The 20,290-nt window shown below is 44.6% G+C and overlaps 1 protein-coding gene across 4 annotated transcripts in view; it reads right to left on the reverse strand.

Annotated features, from left to right (window-relative positions):
* Positions 1-20,290, reverse strand: part of WDR11 (WD repeat domain 11) — a 107,610-nt gene that overhangs the window by 60,864 nt on the left and 26,456 nt on the right. For all 4 annotated transcript variants that reach the window (XM_078774372.1, XM_078774374.1, XM_078774375.1 and 1 more), the window contains exons 11-15: positions 13,467-13,551; positions 13,203-13,309; positions 12,221-12,296; positions 6,754-6,862; positions 348-472 (exon numbers count right to left, since the gene is read on the reverse strand). In XM_078774372.1, coding sequence (XP_078630498.1) covers positions 348-472; positions 6,754-6,862; positions 12,221-12,296; positions 13,203-13,309; positions 13,467-13,551 — 502 coding nt within the window. The remainder of the gene's footprint in view (positions 1-347; positions 473-6,753; positions 6,863-12,220; positions 12,297-13,202; positions 13,310-13,466; positions 13,552-20,290) is intronic.

The following is a 20,290-nucleotide window of genomic DNA, read 5'->3' on the forward strand; positions in this document are numbered from 1 at the left end:
ATGTAATTTTCCCACATGTATCAATTTAATTATTTATAATCCTGTAAAAGTATTTTATGTATAATGTAAAAGTACTTCATGTATAAACCATAATACCCAAAGTTAGTTGTGTATGTCGAGACATTTACTCAGGATTTATTTTATATTGCAGTCCAATTTTCTGTCACACCTGAAAAGCCCTGCTCAAATATTTGGTGAAAGCCACCTCAGAACCCTCCCTCCATATTATTCATATTAAATAATGTCCCTATTAAAAACGCACTTTTAGTTTCAAAAGGAATAAGTGCATATTTCTACAATCTCGAATTGATACATGGTATGGTGCTGGTGCAGTGTGGTGGTGGTACCTAAGCATGGAGGCTTCATGGTTTCCAAGCTCGCCTTCTGCCATGCTAGTGTGCCGCACCATTGCCTCACGAGCTGCCAGCTGCTTACGACGCAAGCTTCGCAAGTTGTGTGATGGTGACCACTCCTACGAGTGTAAAAAGATAATCAGTTTGGAATAATTCAGCACATTTGCACTGCAATGCAATTATTCAATGCACCAAATTCCAGATATGCTCGTATATCAATATAATAATGAATGAATGAATGATCGTTGTAAGGCCATTTTCCCCGCTAGAGCGGGGGTTAGCCTTGCGGGCCCCATGACAATCATGGTTCCCTCATTGAGGCAATGTTTTTATGGCCGGATGCCCTTCCTGACGCCAACCCTTAGTCGCCTCTTACGATGCGCAGGGATACGGTGTACCTATTCTAAATCGGGGTACTCACCGTGATCATTCATCCCAGCAAGCTGGTACTCAATTTGCCAACCTCGGAAGGATGACAGGCTGAGTCAACCCCCCTGGCGTTCATTTAGCGATCGACCGGGATTCGAACCCAGGATCCCAAGCCGGCACCCTAACCGCTAAGCCAACACCAGGCTGTACATCAATGTATCGATGTAAACACAACCGTATATCAATCGTATATCATATATCAATGATCGTATATCAATGATGTAAACACAAACAAATTCAAGTTAGGCATATATTTCAGTTCAACCTCGGATTTTAAGCCTATTTTGTAAAAGAAAACCAGGCAGATACTTAGGGCCTCATTCTACATTTTGATACCCGCTTTAGTTTAGGATCAGTGGAAAATACCTCACATTCAATGAATTCCATGCTAATGCACCATCCACTTGCCATTATACTGCCAGCAAGTGTCAAACTAATACTGATACATTATGAGTTGTGGAGAACCCGTCTCAGACTCATGGAGGAGCCAATACATATATCATATGGTGGACATTCATAATAATGTTTTCACCTGGAAGGTGTGAAAACATTTCGTTACCTAGGAGACATGCTGAATGGAGAAGGTGGATCAGACTCGGCAACGGTTGCTAGAGCGACATGTGCATGGAAGAAGTTTCGGGAACTGAGTGGCGTGCTGACAAGGAGGGGAGTGTCGTTGAAGCTGAAGGGAAAGGTGTATGCTGCAATGTGTGAGAAGTGTTATGATTTATGGGAGCGAGACATGGGTAATGAACGTAGAGCAGCAACGAAGGCTGGAAAGGGTGGAAATGCGAATGGTTCGGTGGATGTGTGGAGTATCGTTGAGAGAGAGGAAGACAAATCATGAATTGCGAAAGATGATGGGAATAGAGCCTGTGATGGATGCTGTGAAGAGAAACAGTTTGAGACGGTTTGGTCATGTGTTGAGGAAGGATGAAAGTGACTGGTTGAGAAGAGTGATGGAAATGAATGTAGAAGGAAGTAGAGGACGGGGAAGACCGAGAAAGACTTGGCTAAAGATGGTCGAAGAAGAAATGCCGGCAAGGGGGTTAACAAGGGGAGATGCAGAAAATAGGGCAAAATGGAGAAGATTGTCATGGGGACCGCAAGGCTAACCCCCGCTCTTGCAGGGAAAATGGCCTTAAAATGCCTGTTGTTGTTGTTGGACATTCATAATAATCATAATAATCATCATCATTTTACGGCCCTTTCCATGCTTGCATGTGTAAGCTGCGATTCATACAATAGAGGGGTCAGTATACGAAAAAAAACTCACCTAACCCCCAAAAAATTGATACAAAAGGTTTTTCAATGGATTCTGGTACCATTGGGCATGCTAAATAACATACTAAAAATCTAGTAACATCTGACTTCCGGAAAGGGGTCATTTTCAAGATGGCGTCCAAGATAGCCGTCAGGAGCTTTAAATGGCCATATCTCAATTATTATTCAACCTAGAAAGGTGGTTTTGGTGTCTAACCCTAGGTTTTAGGGCCTAAGGAATCCAATTGAATCAATAAAATTACCATCAGTTAATTATTTATTGACAAGTCCAAGATGGCATCCCAAGGTGACATCCTGATCCACTAAAATGGCTCTGTCGAATAGTAGTCAACCTAGAGAGATTTTTTCAGTGTGTATACCTAGGTTTAAGGCACCCAGGAAATCATCAAAATTACTTAAATAAGCACAAAGTAATCAGGTAATCCAGTAAGCCAGGTTTACCAGCCCATTAGGCATTTGTTGTCTTATACAGTTAGACGCTATTCATCGTCATCCTCCGACTCCTCTGGAAGAAACTTGTTATGTGGATTGTCACATTCTTCAAGTTGGCACGGTCCACAGGCAGTAGTACATGGTAGTCCATATCGTCTACAAGAGCAGCGGAGTGTCTTGCAGGCAGTGGAGCAGTTACAATGAATGACCTTCAAGAGACTGTCTGGAGCAGCGTTCATTCTTGACATAAGTGGGACAAACTGATTATCCTGCAGGCTCCACCCCCATTTCATGGCATCCATACCCTCTTCTTTTCCCATCCACACCATGATCTGGTAGTACGCTCTACGACAGTGAAGTTTGGTAGCAGATTCAGTTGGGGGCAGACGTTCGGGTGTTACAAAAGACGAAGCAGAGACAACCTTCTTGCTGAAGGTGTTATATCGCATTGTTGCAAGGGAATCTTTGCACTTGCCACCAAAGAGGATAGCCATTACTCGGCATCCAAGGTCATCTATCACCTCTGTGGTCTGGTTTGGGATGGTGAATGTCTTAGCACAAGACCGAAGGACAGGGTCTCCTTTTACAAGCTTCTGGAAAGCAGTCTTTTTGCCAACACCAAAAATCCGAGAAGTCGTGTCACAACCAGTCATGGCATGGATGAATATCAACTGAGAACACGTCATGTCCGAGGATTTCTTTTTGACGGTTGATGTCATACACTTTAAAACTGCCATCAGCTTTGGACTTGTCTGATCTGAAATAAAGGCTCTTACTGTCTCCCTGCGCATAGTAAAGGAGTAAGACAAGGAGATCAGTATCTTCTCCAATCAGTGTAGTGGTGTGTAGAAGAGATGCCTCCACTGCAGCCTTTACTATATCTACGTCAGCATCTCCAGGTGCATTGACCACAGTGCAATACCTTTCTCTCAGTTCATCACTTATCATCCCGATCAGTCTCTGTTTATTGATATCTCTTGACAGGACCTCCTCCTTCTTGCCTGAGAACTTTGTCTCAGCAGTGAAGCTGACAATGGGATGAATATTGTGTCCTCTTCTCTGATGCGTGTTGTCTTTAATGGACGGCCCTTCCTCATAGCCATCAAAGACAATGGTCGTAGCTGAACCATAATGCTGGATGGTGAAGTCAGCATACGACTGCGCTATTTCACCATAGCTTTCTCCACTCTTCCATGGTATTCTGTGAAGGAGTGAACCTCCATCAAGGACGTGGATCTCCGTTTCTGGTACAGAATCTAGGATGGCATCACTTGCATGATCACAGATCGCGTGAGCTAGTTGTGGCTTATCAGCCTTTTGGAAGATGTTTCTGGCTTCAAAGAGGGCAGGTGGGAAAGGACTGAGCTCATAACTCATAACCTCCTGCAATGATAGCTCTCCATAGCTCTCCATGATTTCCTGGGTGCCTTAAACCTAGGTATACACACTGAAAAAATCTCTCTAGGTTGACTACTATTCGACAGAGCCATTTTAGTGGATCAGGATGTCACCTTGGGATGCCATCTTGGACTTGTCAATAAATAATTAACTGATGGTAATTTTATTGATTCAATTGGATTCCTTGGGCCCTAAAACCTAGGGTTAGACACCAAAACCACCTTTCTAGGTTGAATAATAATTGAGATATGGCCATTTTAAGCTCCCGGCGGCCATCTTGGACGCCATTTTGAAAATGACCCCTTTCCGGAAGTCAGATGTTACTAGATTTTTAGTATGTTATTTAGCATGCCCAATTGTACCAGAATCCATTGAAAAACCTTTTGTATCAATTTTTCTGGGGTTCAACCATATATTGACCCCTCTACAACAAGTCCCTGGTGTTGGGCTAGCGGCTAGGGTGCCAGCTTAGGATCCTAGGATCCTGGGTTCGAATCCCGGTCAATCGCTGAATTAACGCCAGGGGGGTTGACTCAGCCTGTCATCCTTCCGAGGTCGGCAAATTGAGTACCAGTTCACTGGTAATTCCCTGCTTGTCGTTAAAGGCGGCAAAAAGGGTTGGCGTCAGGAAGGGCATCCGGCCGTAAAACATTGCTTCAAAAAGGGGACCGAAAAACAACAACAACCACAGTTCCTGAAAAAGGCCAACCCCGGCTTGCGGGGAAAAATGGCCTCCAAAGGTGGTTTTTTTTTTTTTTTTTTACAATGACTTCTTCACCAAAAGGCATATTTGAGGCATGTTTTTTGTGGTTAGATGTTCTTCCTGGTGCCACCACAGAATCAGCTGTGGACCTAGCCTTTGTCTAAAGAGACATACCCTGCACAGCAGCAGGGGGATTTGCAATCAGTTTCCTTCTCGGAGGTGGACTGCCTGCCAAGGCTAAAGAGCTCCACCGATCCTGATTGGATTGGTGAGAGTCACAGCAAGTCCTCACAATGGAGGGTCATGCACACTACACCTCTAGGGTACCAACCTACTCTGAGATCCGACATTTAGCCAGCGCCCTGAAGAGCACCACTAGGAGGTAGTCGTGAGTCCTGGGAGGGTCAAGGCTATGTACCGGAAGGAAGGGCTTACACACTCAGCCTTCTTTTCGCTTGCCGAGCTATCTGGTGGCCGTAGCTAAAAGCAACGAGTGGTAAACCACATCGCACCCTACTACAGCACTAGACACGCGCACCTGCCCTGTGAAAAAAAAAATAAAACACCAGCACCACAAAGCACAAGCACAAGCACACATTAGGAGATCTTAGTGTACTTTTACATGAAAAACTAGAATGGCACTCAGTAGAAAGCGTACCTCCACCAGGCCGAAAAGTTTACGGTTTGTATCCCACCGATGGACCAAATCTGCATCTGGACCTGAACCAAAATCGTTTGGCATGTTCTTGCCACCTATTGAACTCATTCACCAAGTTTTGTCATCATCTTGTCTTCCGCTCCCTCTTTTTGTGTGTTTTGTTTGTCTGGTTGATTTGTTTGTGAAGTAAATGTTAGCTCTTTCACGAGCCTCGATTCAGTATACAAAAAAAATAAAAAAATAAAAAATCCATCCAGAAAGTTTTGAAATATTGTGCTATACAGTAAACCCTTAAATATCGTGGGGGCTACATTCCTGGAAAATGCCACGATATTCAAAAACCGATAGTTAAAACCAATTTTTATTGTACTAAGGGGGTTATGTTCCTGGGTTTCAAGAAAATATAGAGGTAGGTGGGCGGAAGCCAAAAATAAACACATCACAAATTAAATAAAGATGTAAAATAAATATAAATTGGCTTTACGATGAAGTCTCTTGCTGTGTTGAAGCAGATTAAACTTGCCCCTCGCCCCCACCATTGCTCCCCTATTCATCTCTTGAATTGTTTTCCTTTGTAATCTGTCAATGTGCTTCTTATATAAATCATTTTGCAGTTTCATAACCCAGATAATAAATATAATTAAAAGAATCACTTTTGTCAATTGTTTTACTCTTTGGCACCATTTCATTATGTACAGTGCACAAACGCCTTGTGGTGCGAGATAACCATCACAGCTCAGCTCAAAATTGTACCTATAACTAAATAGTACCTATAACCAAATAGTACCAAAATTGTACCTATAACTAAATATATAATTGTACCTGCCTACAACTAAATGTGTACATAAAGAGGTTGCCGTGATTGGTCAAAACCCACGATATTCAAACCCACGATATTTAAGGGTTTATCGTTTTTGGCCCCATCTCTCAATTGTGAAGAAGCACATAAAAAAAACTCTCGTATCCGGATCCAGATCTGGATCTTCACCAAAATCGAATAATTTTGTCCTCGTCACACACCAAACTTGTCCACCAAATTTTGCTCAATCTAGCCATAACTTTTTGAGATATCCTGCTCAAAGACAGACAAACAGACAAACAGACAGGGGTGAAAACATAACCTCTGTCCACCTTTGGTGGCAGAGGTAACAAGGATATTAGAAGACAACAGAAATAAAAACAATTACCGTGTATGTTGTGTAATTCACACAATATTATCAATAGCAGATAGCAATCTAGATCAAGTAAATGTCAGCTCTTTCACGAGCCTCGATTCAGTATACAAAAAAAAAGAAAAAAAAAGTGAAGAGCAAATATCAATTATCCAAAGACTACCCTCCACAAGTCTATTTGTAAAACCTTTTTAAAACCCATTTAACTTCATAGTCTATCATCTTCCCCACCACCATCTTTCTACACTTCCATCCTCACTTGTCATTCTATTTTTCACAACTCTATTTATGCTACGCACAATGAAAGGTGAGTGCAGGTTGTACCAGAGCAGACACATTGGGAAAGCTTTTGGTCATCTCCCGTAGGATGGAACCCGAGTGAAGGTCCCACAGTTCCATGGGTTTGTCTCGAAAAACCACGATAATATATTGCCTGCAGAAAGGAATACAAACAACGACAACAAGAAGCCTTGTATCCATTGGCAAAAGGCGGAATATATATATATACAATTATTATTAATTTTTATGGCATTGCAGCCATTAAGCTGATGCTACAGTTACGTGAGAACTTGCACATTTCTTTGGAGAACGTAGATGTGCTTACCTCAAAGGTTGGCAAACAGACTCTGATATTTTATGCACCACAAATTCAAAATTCCTGCTTAACCCACAATGAGTTACTCTTCCAGAAAATGATGCTACTCGCAGCCATGTGTTGCATAGGAAAGAAGAAGAAGAAGAAGAAGAAGAAGTGCTCAGCGCACTCCCACTCATCGTCCCAACACACCAGTTGAAAAGAACTAGGATTCCGTTTCCGGTCCGGTCGTGAGAGGACGCTGGCGTCACTTGCTCGCCGCTTCTCTGACTGGACCATTGTCCGTATCTTGCTTTCCTGGTGGCCGTGGCGGATTTTTGGCCATTGAGTCTGCCCTCTGCACGGATCCGGCTCTGCTCTGCTGGTCCTGGCTTCACCTGCTCGGCTCCTTCGCTGTTTCCTCGGGCTCACTCTCGTGGGTTGTGCCCATTGTTTGCAGCGGCGGTGGTGGCGGTTTGCCGCCGTGATCTTGATTAGCGGCGGCGGTCGTTTGCCGCTGCATTTGCCGCTTTGCCTCCTCAACCTTGGCCTCGTGCTCGTCTCTTCGCTCCTGTCTGCCCTCTGCATGGTCCCGGCTCTGCTCCTGGCTTCACCTGCTCGGCTCCTTCGCTGTTTCCTCGGGCCCACTCCCGTGGGTTGTGACGATTGTTTCGCCTCCTCACCCTTGGCCTCGTGCTCGTCCCTTCGCTCCTGCTGGCATGGCTCTGCGGTACTCCGCCGCAAGGCTTCTCCTGCTTAAAACCCGCTCCACCCCATCATGCATCTCTGCAATCAAATCGAATGGACTCCTGCGTCGACCCAGGTACATTCACCGTGGCTCCGGTCGTAAGTTTGTTTATTTACAATCAGGTCACTCCATCCCCATCCTCTGGTCGGCTCAGCGCACTCCCACTCATCGTCCCAACACACCTGGTCACAACAACGCACAAAATCGCACCTCCTGTCTGCGAACCCTGGCCAAATCACCTGGATTCATACCCACCGTACAAAACAACATCAAGCTCACCCTGTTCAATACCCGGTCCCTCAACAACAAATGCCTCATCCTGAACGACTACATCCTGGAAAATAAACTGGACTTTCTCTGTCTCACTGAGACCTGGCAACAACCACTGGACTACTACACGCTCAACCTCACCACACCCAATGGATATTCTTACATCAATAAACCACGCTCGGAGGGCCGAGGTGGTGGAATTGCCGTTATTCACCGACAAGACATCAAGACCAACCTCATCTCCATCTCATCTGCTCCATCATTTGAACACCTGGCTTTTAAACTCTCTGGTCACACACAGTCAGTCATGGCTGTTGTCTACCGCCCTCCCAAACCACACCCATCATTCCTGTCTGACTTCTCCTACTTTCTGACCCAGCTATGTTCCCTCTCCCCCTCAATCCTCCTCCTTGGTGATTTCAATATCCACATGGACTCCACTGACTCCACGCTAACCACTGACTTCACTGATTTACTCACCTGCTTTAACCTCACTCAACATGTCAACTTTCCTACCCATAACCGTGGTCACATTTTGGACCTTGTCTGCTCTACTGGACTAATTTTGCACCATCTCTCTGGCTCCGACCTCACTCTCTCTGACCACCTAGCCATCACTCTGACCATCAACATCCCCACCCCAGCACCAAGGCATTATCGCACTATCAACTTCCGTAAGCTAAACGCTCTTTCACCTACCTCATTCTCATCGACCCTCTCTGAAAAAATGTCCACTTCTCCCTTCGTTGACCTCCACACCCCTTCTGACCTCACTGACTACTACAACCACACTCTCTCCTCCTGCCTTGACCAACTTGCGCCTATAAAAACCAAAACAGTTTCTTTCACCCATTCTGCTCCCTGGTTTACCCCTGAACTCCGCCTGATGAAAACTCGTGCTCGCCAACTTGAAAGACTCCGCAATAAAACAGGTCTCACAGTTCACTCCCAGGCCTACAAGGACCACATACAACACTATAAAGATGCCCTCTCCCGCGCCCGCTCCGCCTACTACTCTCAAATTATCCACTCTGGCTCCGGAAACCCAAAAGCACTCTTCTCTACAATAAACAAACTCCTCAGCCCCTTGAACACCACCACCCAGTCATTCACAATAGACAACTGCATCTCCTTCCTTTCATTCTTCCAACGCAAAATTGAAAACATCTACAACAGCTTGACCACCGCCGCACCCGCTCCCCCTCAAACCACCTGCCCCCCCTTATCCTGCCATCCCCTGTCTCAATTCTCCCCAGTCTCCCCTACTGACCTCTCTGAACTCCTCATCGGAATGAAAACTGCCACCTGCACTCTTGACCCCATCCCCTCCAGCTTTGTCAAGGCCTCCCTTCCTGCTCTCTCTCCACTTATCATTGCAACAATAAACTCCTCCCTGTCTACAGGCATCATCCCACCATCCCTCAAAATTGCTGCTGTTACCCCCATTCTGAAAAAACCTGGACTAAACCCTGACACCCTAAATAACTTCAGACCCATCTCCAACCTACCCTTTCTGTCAAAGGTTTTGGAACGTGCTGTAGCCACTCAACTCAAACATCACCTCTCTGCCAATAACCTGTATGAAACATTCCAATCCGGATTCCGCTCCAACCACAGTACTGAAACTGCTCTCCTCAAAATCACCAACGACCTTCTCCTCTCCTCTGACGCTGGCAACCTCAACATTCCCATCCTCCTCGACCTCAGCGCCGCCTTTGACACCATCGATCACACCATCCTCCTCACCCGACTTGAAACCACCTTTAACATTACCGGCACTGCCCTCTCTTGGATTAAATCATACCTCTCTGACAGACGTCAGTTCATCTCCATCAATAACTGCAAATCCCCTACTGCTCCCCTCCCCCAAGGTGTCCCCCAAGGTTCAGTTCTTGGCCCCCTCCTCTTCATCCTTTACCTGTCCCCCCTCGGTCACTTAATCCACCGTCATGGTCTCCAATTCCACTGCTTCGCCGATGACATCCAGCTTTTCAACTCCACCAAGTCCATCTCCACCGCCACCCACTCTATCCTGACAAACTGCATCACTGAAATAAAATCCTGGCTTCAAATCAACTTCCTCAAACTTAACTGTGATAAATCTGAAATAATCATCATTGGCCCAAAAACGCTCACCAAGTCCACCCATAACTTTGCCCTCAACATCGACGGTTTCCCAGTATCCACCTCCCCTCACATCCGGAATCTTGGCATCATCTTTGACCAAACCCTCTCCTTCGACAAATACACTAAACAGATCACAAAGACAGCCTTCTTTCACCTGAAAAACATCGCCCGTCTCCGTCCATCCCTCTCCTCCGTGGCTGCAGAAACCCTCATCCACGCCTTCATCACTTCCCGTCTGGACTACTGCAATAGCCTCCTTTATGGTTCACCCTCAACAATCACCAATAAACTCCAATACATTCAGAACTCCGCTGCCCGTCTACTCACCCATTCCCGGACCCGTGACCACATCACCCCCGTCCTTTACAAGCTTCACTGGCTCCCCATCTCCCAGAGAATCCAGTACAAAATCCTCCTCTTGACCTACAAAGCCCTCCATAACCTGGCCCCATCCTACCTGGCTGACCTCCTCTCCAGACACACTCCCACCCGCAACCTCCGCTCTGCTGGTACCAACCTCCTGACCCCCCCCATCCGGACCAAATTTAGATCCTGGGGGGACAGGGCCTTCTCCATCGCTGCTCCCACCCTCTGGAACTCGCTACCTCACACCATCAGAGACTCCTCCTCACTCACCACATTCAAAACATCACTCAAGACCCACCTGTTCAACACTGCATTCAACATTTAACCCACAGCATCTAACCCCTGACTATCTCCTCTCCTTCTCCCTCCTTTGTGCTTTTAATATTTCCCTATTGATTCTTCTTTTTTTGCAATTGTTTTTATGTTTTGCTATGCATTATGTTTTGCACTCTGTCAAAGCGTCTTTGGGCTTCCTGAAAAGCGCTATATAAAATAAATGCATTATTATTATTATTATTATAAGAAGAAGAAGGTATACCTGCAGGTTATGTCTCACAGAAAATTAAATATGGACCTCTGCTTTTTAGACAAAGTTGATAAAATCTAAAGAAAGAAATCTTAAATCAGCATTTTTTTTTTTTTAAGATTAAAAAAAAAACACTGAAGGAAGAACAAAACTGCTTTAAGAGCTATACAAATTACAAATACTGTACAAAATATATTTCGCAGTCAAGTATTATACATAAATACTGAGCAACTTCCTAACATTAATTTAATTAGTGACGAGTAAAAGTACCCGTTGCTTTGCTGACGGATTTAATCAAGAGACAGACACATTGGCATTTCCCAACACCTCCCTCCCCATTCCCACCACCCATTCACCTCAACCACCCCAACCACCCATCCCACAACCCCTCACCCCAATGCCCCTCCACTCCCATCATACCTTCCTCACCCACAGCACATCCCTGTTGCTAGAAATGTTTCCCTCACACGATATACCTGACTCCATCTGGTTATTATTTTCCCACTTTGACAGGCCCCTCCTTTTTGGTGAAGAAGGAGAAAGAAGATAAGAGAAATTTACCGGTGCATAGAGTGCTTTAACCCTTCCACCACCATCCACCTCCCCGTCCTCACATCCCACTTCTCCCCCCCTCCCCCCCCCCCCCCCCCCCCCCCGCCATTTGTCCCCGAATCCCCATACCATTGTACCCCATTAGTCCTGATGTATCTTTCTCACTAGAAATGTCTCACAGGCTATGATAGGCTTTGACAGACCCTTGTTTGGGGGGATGGGAGGGGAGTATTGAAGGAAGACAAATTTACCTGTGCGAAGAGTGCTTTAATCTCAACATTGCCCAGGTAAAAAAGGAAATTGTAATACCCTGGCCAACACCAGGTGGCGCTACACGGTACACATTTACAGAGAGAACATTTACCCCACACCCATGTGTGAGGCCGCGGCCACATAGCCTATGTTATCTCCCACACAAAGTTGTATTTGTACCCCGAGTCCAAAAATTTAAGACATTTGGTTTAACTTGTGAGTGACGAAGCAGCTGAAGGAATCCACAACATTCATTCACAAGATGTCGATTGAAGCAAAAATGAGATTGCCGAATTGTAGCAACCAAACTGCCTGGCTCAAAACAATCACAGTCCTTGTATGATGTGTTAAAATGGTCTTGTAGACAATCACCCACTTGAGTTGAGAGATTTTCAGCATCTCAATGGGTGGCTCGTCAACACCTCGGTCTCCACGAAATGGCATGCTGCGCCCTGAAATGGAAACACATACAAGTGGTGCATTGTGTGAACTCTTCCTCGACACTTGGGTGAAATACAAAACAAAACAGCTGCAAGCATGAGGCTAACATTAGCCTCATGTCAAGCTGTTAGCATGAGGCTAACAAGCTTGTCGGCAGTTCAAAAGCACGTCGTTTTGGCAAAACGTTTGCACAAAGCACCTGGCCAGGCATGGATGTTTGACTAAAACCCATGCTCTAAGTTACCATGGGAGATGAACCCACAACAGTGAGGGAAATACAACATTTGTTGACAAAATTCAATATGGAAGGAATTAGTGCTGCATGCTATGCTGAAATGCCATATAAAACAGTAACGACTGAATGAATGAATGAATGAATATGAATGAATGATCGTTTTAAGGCCATTTTCCCCGCCAGAGCGGGGGTTGGCCTTGCGGGCCCCATGACAATCATGGTTCCCTGTTTGAGGCAATGTTTTTATGGCCGGATGCCCTTCCGGACGCCAACCCTTGGTCACGCTCTTACGATGCGCAGGGATACGGTGTACCTATTCTAAATCGGGGTACACACCGTGATCATTCATCCCAGCAAGCTGGTACTCAATTTGCCGACCTCGGAAGGATGACAGGCTGAGTCAATCCCCCTGGCGTTAATTCAGCGATCGACCGGGATTCGAACCCAGGATCCTAGGATCCCAAGCTGGCACCCTAACCGCTAAGCCAACACCAGGCCGACTAACGACTAAAGAACAAAATGGTTTCGCATTTCTTTCCTCACTATTTCTCCAACATTCATGTTCTTTTTGTTCATTTGTCTTCATCATATTCCCACTCAGGTATATGCTTTCAGCTCCATGGCTTCACATTTCCGTATTCTTATATTTTACAATTCGGTCGGGAGAGCTGTGATTCCATACCAGTAGGCAGATCGACTAGCTGTAGTTCATTCCGTACTAGGCCCTGATTATTAGAAGCAGAGCTGGCATAGGATAGGAAGGTTGTCAAGCTCACCCACTCAATTCCCCTGTCAAAAAAAAGAAAAAGGAAAACAAAATTGAGATTACTACACCTTCGTCAAGGTCAGGTCATTAAATTAAAGGTGCATTGTCTTCCTAATTCATGACGCATCAATACAATGGTGTCAGTGTGTGCTGTGAGGTTGTGAGGTCGTTTTGACTCACTTCACATCACATGTATGAATGCTGAACTCCTTGTAAAGTAAACCACTTGTAAGATGGTACACTAATACAGAACCGTTTGTGGTGCCTGTTGGTGAAAGAAAAATGCCATGAAGTAACAACACAACATATTAAATCAGGAGCGAAGATGATGAAGAGGAAGAAGAACCACTCTTACACGTCTTCAGACGCATAGGGCTGCCGAGGCAGTGTTTCCTTGGCTCGAGGGTACAATCCTGGACAGAGGCTGTATATACTTTTTTGTCCCCCACCGCTCCGCCAAGGTCGGAGACGGGTGACATTAAAATGAGCTCCCTCCGACCAGACGATCATCCGTCCTTGACTGATCACCTGTCCATGTACCTTTGTGTACGTGGTATTTCAAAAACCGATCAATTCCTCATGCATTATATTAACCTGATTAGATCAAGTCTGTGATTGGCTGAATTATGTTGCCGGAGCAACCAACTCAGTCATTTGGCTTGTGTACAATAATTGTGAGGCTCTTCTTGCCTTGTTTGTGCAATGTACAGTCACGTGAAAAGGTAAGTACACCCCGTGTAAAGTTTTGACTTTTTCAACATATTTCAACATACAGCTATTTGATCTTCATTTCAACAATATTGACAGATAAAGGTGATATAATATAACAAATATCATGAAACATTTACATTTTGTAGTCCATTGTATCATTTAAATAAACATAAATGCAAATTTCGCATGTGGAAAAAGTAAGTACACCCTTGGCTCTAATAGGTGGTATTGCCCCCTTTGGCAGAAACAACCTCAAGTATGCGTTTCTTATAACTGTCTGCCAGTCTCTGACATCGACTGGGAGAAATTTTTGCCCACTCCTCCATGCAGAATTTTTTCAGCTGTGCGATGTTTGAGGGGTTTCGTGCATGCACAGCTCGTTTCAAATCCCCCCACAACATCTCGATGGGATTTAGATCCGGGCTTTGACTTGGCCATTCCAGAACCCTCCATTTCTTTCTTTTCAGCCATTCCTTGGTGGATTTACTGGTATGTTTAGGGTCATTGTCATGTTGCAAGGTCCACCTTCGGTTGAGCTTCAACTCCCCGACAGATGACCTCACATTATCCTCAAGCACACTCTGGTACAATGAAGAATTCAACGTGGATTCTATGATGGTGAGCTGCCCAGGCCCTGATGCAGCAAAGCTGCCCCAAACCATAATATTTCCACCACCATGCTTTACAGTTGGTATCGGGTTCTTGTGGTCAAATGCTGTCTTTGGTTTTCGCCAAACATGTCTTCTGGTACTGCGGCCAAATAGCTCTACCTTTGACTCATCTGTCCAGAGCACATTGTTCCAGAAGTGCTGGTCTTTGCCTCGGTGTTCATTGGCAAACTTTAGTCTAGCCCTGATGTTCTTTCTGGACAGCAAAGGTTTCTTCCTGGCACACCTCACATGTAGATCAAATTTGTGCAGCCTCTTTCTCATGGTAGACCCGTGCACTTTGACATCAACAGTGGCAAGAGCTACCTGTAGGTCCCGTGATGACATTCTGGGGTTCTTAGAGACTTCTTTCAGCATCTTGCGGTCTGCTCTCGGGCTGAACTTGCTGGGGCGGCCTGGCCTGAACAAGTTGGCAGTTGTTTGGAATCTTCTCCACTTGTATATGATCTTCCGGACAGTCGAATGATTGATTTCAAATTGTTTGGAGATCTTTTAAAATCCCTTCCCAGACTCGTAGGCATCTATAACCTTCTTTCTGAAATCCTCAGAGAGCTCTTTTGATCTAGGCATGGTGACGCCACACACTTCAACAACAAAGAGCAAACCAAACTAAATGTCTGAGGTTTAAATAAGACAGGTTCCTCCAAGATCCTCTCTAATGATGTTCTAATCATTTGCACCTGAGCTGGTGCACCTGATTCTAATTTTAGGTATTTGAAGTAGTGATAAATGTTGTGGTGTACTTACTTTTTCCACATGCAAAATTTGCATTTATGTTTATTTAAATTATACAATGGACTACAAAATGTAAATGTTTCATGATATTTGTTATATTATATCACCTTTATCTATCAATATTGTTGAAATGAAGATCAAATAGCTGTATGTTGAAATATGTTGAAAAAGTCAAAACTTTACATGGGGTGTACTTATTTTTTCACGTGACTGTATTTTCCATCTACTTACAACCACCCAAAAGGGGTTGGACCTGGCGTATCAACTCCTTGTTCAAATTAGATCTGTGACAATCCAGCAACTGTTTTTAACTCTCCCAGGAAATATACTAATCTGATGCTAACCTAATATGAATCACAGATATGAAGACGTGGGAGCTCATTTAGGACACATATAAATAGTATGTACACAAAACAATGGGAGAGGATGGGGGTCAGCAAAGGGGAAGGGTATTGAGAAAACCAAAACTGAGAAAAGGAATAGCAGGTGAGAGGATAAAAGAGTATGGGTGTTTATGAGGGGGAGATATGGAAATAGTCCAGCAGTTAAGGTACAAAATGTGGAAGAATTGTTCAAATTTAGATGAAAGCACCAAAATTGATGAACATATGGATTAATGTGTGTATAATCATATAAAAGCAAGCCGCATCTCAGATCTCAACCAGGGTATTTGAAGATGAATAATTCTTAACTGAAAGAAATGCATTTTGGTATAATATACGTGTCACGTAAAAATTATTCTGCCATTTCTTGTGTTCACAAATGTGATCTATATGCTTTGAATATTGCACATGTGGAAAAGGTGATTTTAAAAAAAAAGTCAAGGATCGTGGCAGAGCTAGTACACTGAACGGATCAGGACGTAACAGGCAAGTACAGGATGCAAAACACGCATGGATGGGGTGGACAAAAAGGATACAGAAGGAAACTCCAATGAGAGAAAACTGGAAATTTGGAAGGAGGGATGTGGGTGGGGTTAACGAGGGTAGAACAGAACAGATCATGGTTTAGGATTGGAGATGCTCTGAGATGGTAATGAAAATCTGTCTTGAAGACATGGAGGGAAGAATGAGATTGTTGAGGATGTGGAAGTTGAATCCACAGGCAGGAAAAAAAGAGAAACGATGATCCTGGATTTACAAGGTTTCACCAGAAGGGGGTTGATGCCAGTATATAGTATATGGTTGATGGTGAGGGTGTGGGGGGGGGACTAAGAACTGAAAGAGCAAAGCGTGCAAGACCAAAAAGGAGGTGGTGGAAGACAGAGACCACCGAACTGTCTGCGATGGCTAAGCGATAGACCCATATACTCTACTTTGTTGTGGAAGATTCCAATAATCTTGAAAGCCTTGGCTTCCACGGCATCCAGTTGAGCAAAATGTGAGGCATGGGAGCCAGCACAGAGTGGATAGCAGTACTTCATCAAGCTGAAGATGAAGGCCTTGTAAGTAGATAGGAATTCAGGTGAGCGAGCCAAGGAAGGACTCTGGACATCGGAGGATGCCCAGTTGGCGGCTGGCTTTGGAGGCCAACTTTGGAATATGGTTTGCCCAAGAAAGATCATGGCTGATAGAGACTCAGGAGTTTGAATGACTGAACGTCCTCAAGATTATTGTTAAAAAAGTAGATGGGAAGGGTTTGTCAGATGGTCCATTCGGAGAGAAATTGTGAGTGTGAGATCTGTTAAGATTGAATTGGATTAAATTGATGACTTGGCTGATAAACTTAAAATTTAACATGATGATAGAACATAACACGAGCTTGGTTCCTTTTGAAATCATAATCATGATTCCGTTATGGAATCAACACCTCAGTTTTTATTTTTCAAGAAAATTTGTGGAAGAAAACGATTTTGTTATTATTTAATGATGATCCTAATAGAGGGAAACACATTTTAAACATGCTCTAAAGTGAAGAAATCCTCAATAAATGGCCTCCTCACTCTCTGAAGACCTGGACAAAATCACAGACTGGTCAAACAAGTGGAACATGTCTTTCAATCCTGACAAATCTCACACTCTTACTATGTCTCTCCGAAAAGATCGACTGGACAACCCTCCCATATACTTTCTCAACAATCCTCTCCAAGAAGTTCTGTCGCTCAAGATTTTGGGTCTCACTATCTGCCATGATCTTTCTTGGGAAAACCACATTTCCAAGCTGGCCTCCAAAGCCAGTCGCCGACTGGGCATCCTCCGTCGTGCGAAGTCCTTCCTCGGCACACCTGAGCTCCTCACCACATACAAGGCTTTCATCCGCAGCTCAATGGAATACTGTTCTCCCCTATGGGCCGGTGCTCCTGCCTCACACCTAGCTCGGCTTCACGCTGTTGAAACCAAAGCTTTCAGAATTATTGGAATCTCCCGCGATGAAGCTATCTCTGAGGGCCTTTCACTCACTCACCGCAGGCAGGTAGGTGGTCTTTCTGTCTTCTACCGACTCCTCTCCGGCCTTGCACCCCCAGCTCTCTCTGTGCTCTGTCCCCCAAATATTCCTACAGGTCGCACAAGATCTGCCAGCAACCCTCTGATGGTTAAACTGCCGAAATCTCGGCTCTCTGCTCACCTTCACTCTTTCATTCCTCTTTTCTCCCGCCTCTGGAACAAACTCCCTCACTCCCTTCAATCCCACTCCTCCCTCCAGGTCTTTAAAACAGCTGTTCACCACCATCTCTTATCTTCCCCCATCCAAAACCTTGGATCTTTTCTACCCCCGCTAATTAACCCCAGATCCACCTTGTTTGAAATTCCAACTTCTTTCCTGGAAGTCCTGGCAGTGTCCATATGTTTTATACCTCTCCCACCGCCCCCTTCCCATGCCCCCCCCCCAAAGCCCTCGCCCTCTCTCAGATCTCTCGATGTCTCCATGTCTCTCGGTCCCTGCTCTCAAATGTTGTGTTTGTGTCCTTCCCCCTCTCTCCCCATCTTGTCTACCGCTCCCGATGTTATATGTTTTATGTGTCGGTTTGTCTTTCTGTGTGATTAATGTTCGCTCTTTCACGAGCCTCGATCTTGTATACAAAAAAAAAAAAAATTTAAAAAAAAAAAATATATATATATATAATAAATTTACACAAATGTACGCTATCTTTCGAGAAATTACAATATATAAACCAAAACCGCAGGCGGTAGAGTGCATACCTCCACCAGCCTGACCATTTACATTGTGTATCCCAGGCCACGCCAGATCTGGACTTGAACCTAGGTGTCTGTTTTTATGGATGTTTTTCGGGAAACCAAAATCGAAATTGGCTTGTTCATGCCACCTAACAAACTCATCCACCTAGTTTTTTGTCAGAACTTGTCCACAACTTTTTGAAGTATTGTGCTACATATCGTTTTTGGCCCCATCTCTCAATGGTGAAGAATAACTTTAAAATTACAAGTCAGGAGACGATGAAGGTTCACGAGCGAGTGGTATTCAATGACAAAGGACGGACTGTAACCGAAACAGGCCCGGACAGGCCAGGCCCGGAAATGTCAAAACGAAGGTTACTGACCTTGAAATGAGATAGAAAATAATGTATAATCAGTTATGAGGTTAGTTAGCTGCACAATACCGAAAATTCGGTGAAAAATGAAATGGAAAAATGAAAAATGAAAAAAAGAAAAAGAAAAGAAAAAAGAAAAATCGAGCTCCGTGGGTCTAGACACATGACATTGGCCTAATCAAATATCGAAACCCCTGTCAGATTCCACCAAACCCCTCGGAGAAGATGTACCTTGAACTCGATTACCCCCTAAAAAGACATCTTTTTCGGGCGTGGCTCCGCCCACAATGGGTGCAATACGCCCACTCTAGGCAGGACACAACTAGATCATGATATAAATCTCCCACCCAAGTTTCATCAAGATTGGATGATATCATTGGGTAGTTATGCTGTGGACAGACAGACACGGACAGACAGACACACACACACACCCAGACAGACGCACACACATGACGAATATAGTGGTCACTTGATAACTCGTGAACCAATAGGATCCGGATCTTCACCCAAATCGAATACATTCGTCCTTGTCACAGTCACACTCCCAACCTCTCCACCAAATTTCGTGCATAACTGTGCATAATCTTTTAGATATTCTGGTTAAAGACAAACACACAGAATAACATGCAGACAGTGGTGAAAACATAACCTCCGTCCACTTTCGGTGGCAGAGGTAAATATTCAGTAATTTGACCGCGGGCAAGGTCCAAAGTGGGGCTTGCTTTTATATGATTTCCTATACAGAATTAAATAGACCTACTAAGTTTCATTTCTTCCAAATTTGAACGATTTGTAGCTTAACCACTGGGCTATTGATCAAATGAGTTGAGACTACTTCCACAACCAGCAGGGCTTTCCTCCCCATTAGGGGGGTAGGAGTTTTTGGGTTTACTTGTGAACCCATATCTGGGAGGAAGACTTGTAGGGGACCTAAGGCCCACCACCTAACTGAAAAGTAAACGAGTACGCCGGATAACGGACTTCACTCGATTGCATCGGCAGCTCAACCATTAAATGTGATGAACTGTCTGACACAGATTGGCAGTGAGGCCTACCTTGACCAACCCATGCCTAGCCCTTATTGGCTGGGCCCGAGGGTTTTTGAGCCCCCCCTTGCCAGCAGGTGATGTGTTGGCTTAGTGTGAAGAGAGCCCGAAAAGGGAAGTCTCTGAGACTGGGTCCACAGGCAACCGGACTCCCGTCCATCTGCCGGTTACACCCCTACCTGTTGGCACTACACAGCAGTACAACACAGCATTGATTTCCCAGTTCAACAAGTACTGAGGCACGTGTAGGGTCACATACTCACATTAGAGTGTGACCACCCATACATTGAAAATTGACAGAGGTGTAAAGGTTATAATTTAGAGGTTAAAAAAATAGAAAAAAATCCCATCACT

This window comes from Myxine glutinosa, chromosome 3, assembly GCF_964187855.1.
Source record: "Myxine glutinosa chromosome 3, kmMyxGlut1.1, whole genome shotgun sequence".
NCBI classification, from domain to species: domain Eukaryota; kingdom Metazoa; phylum Chordata; class Myxini; order Myxiniformes; family Myxinidae; genus Myxine; species Myxine glutinosa.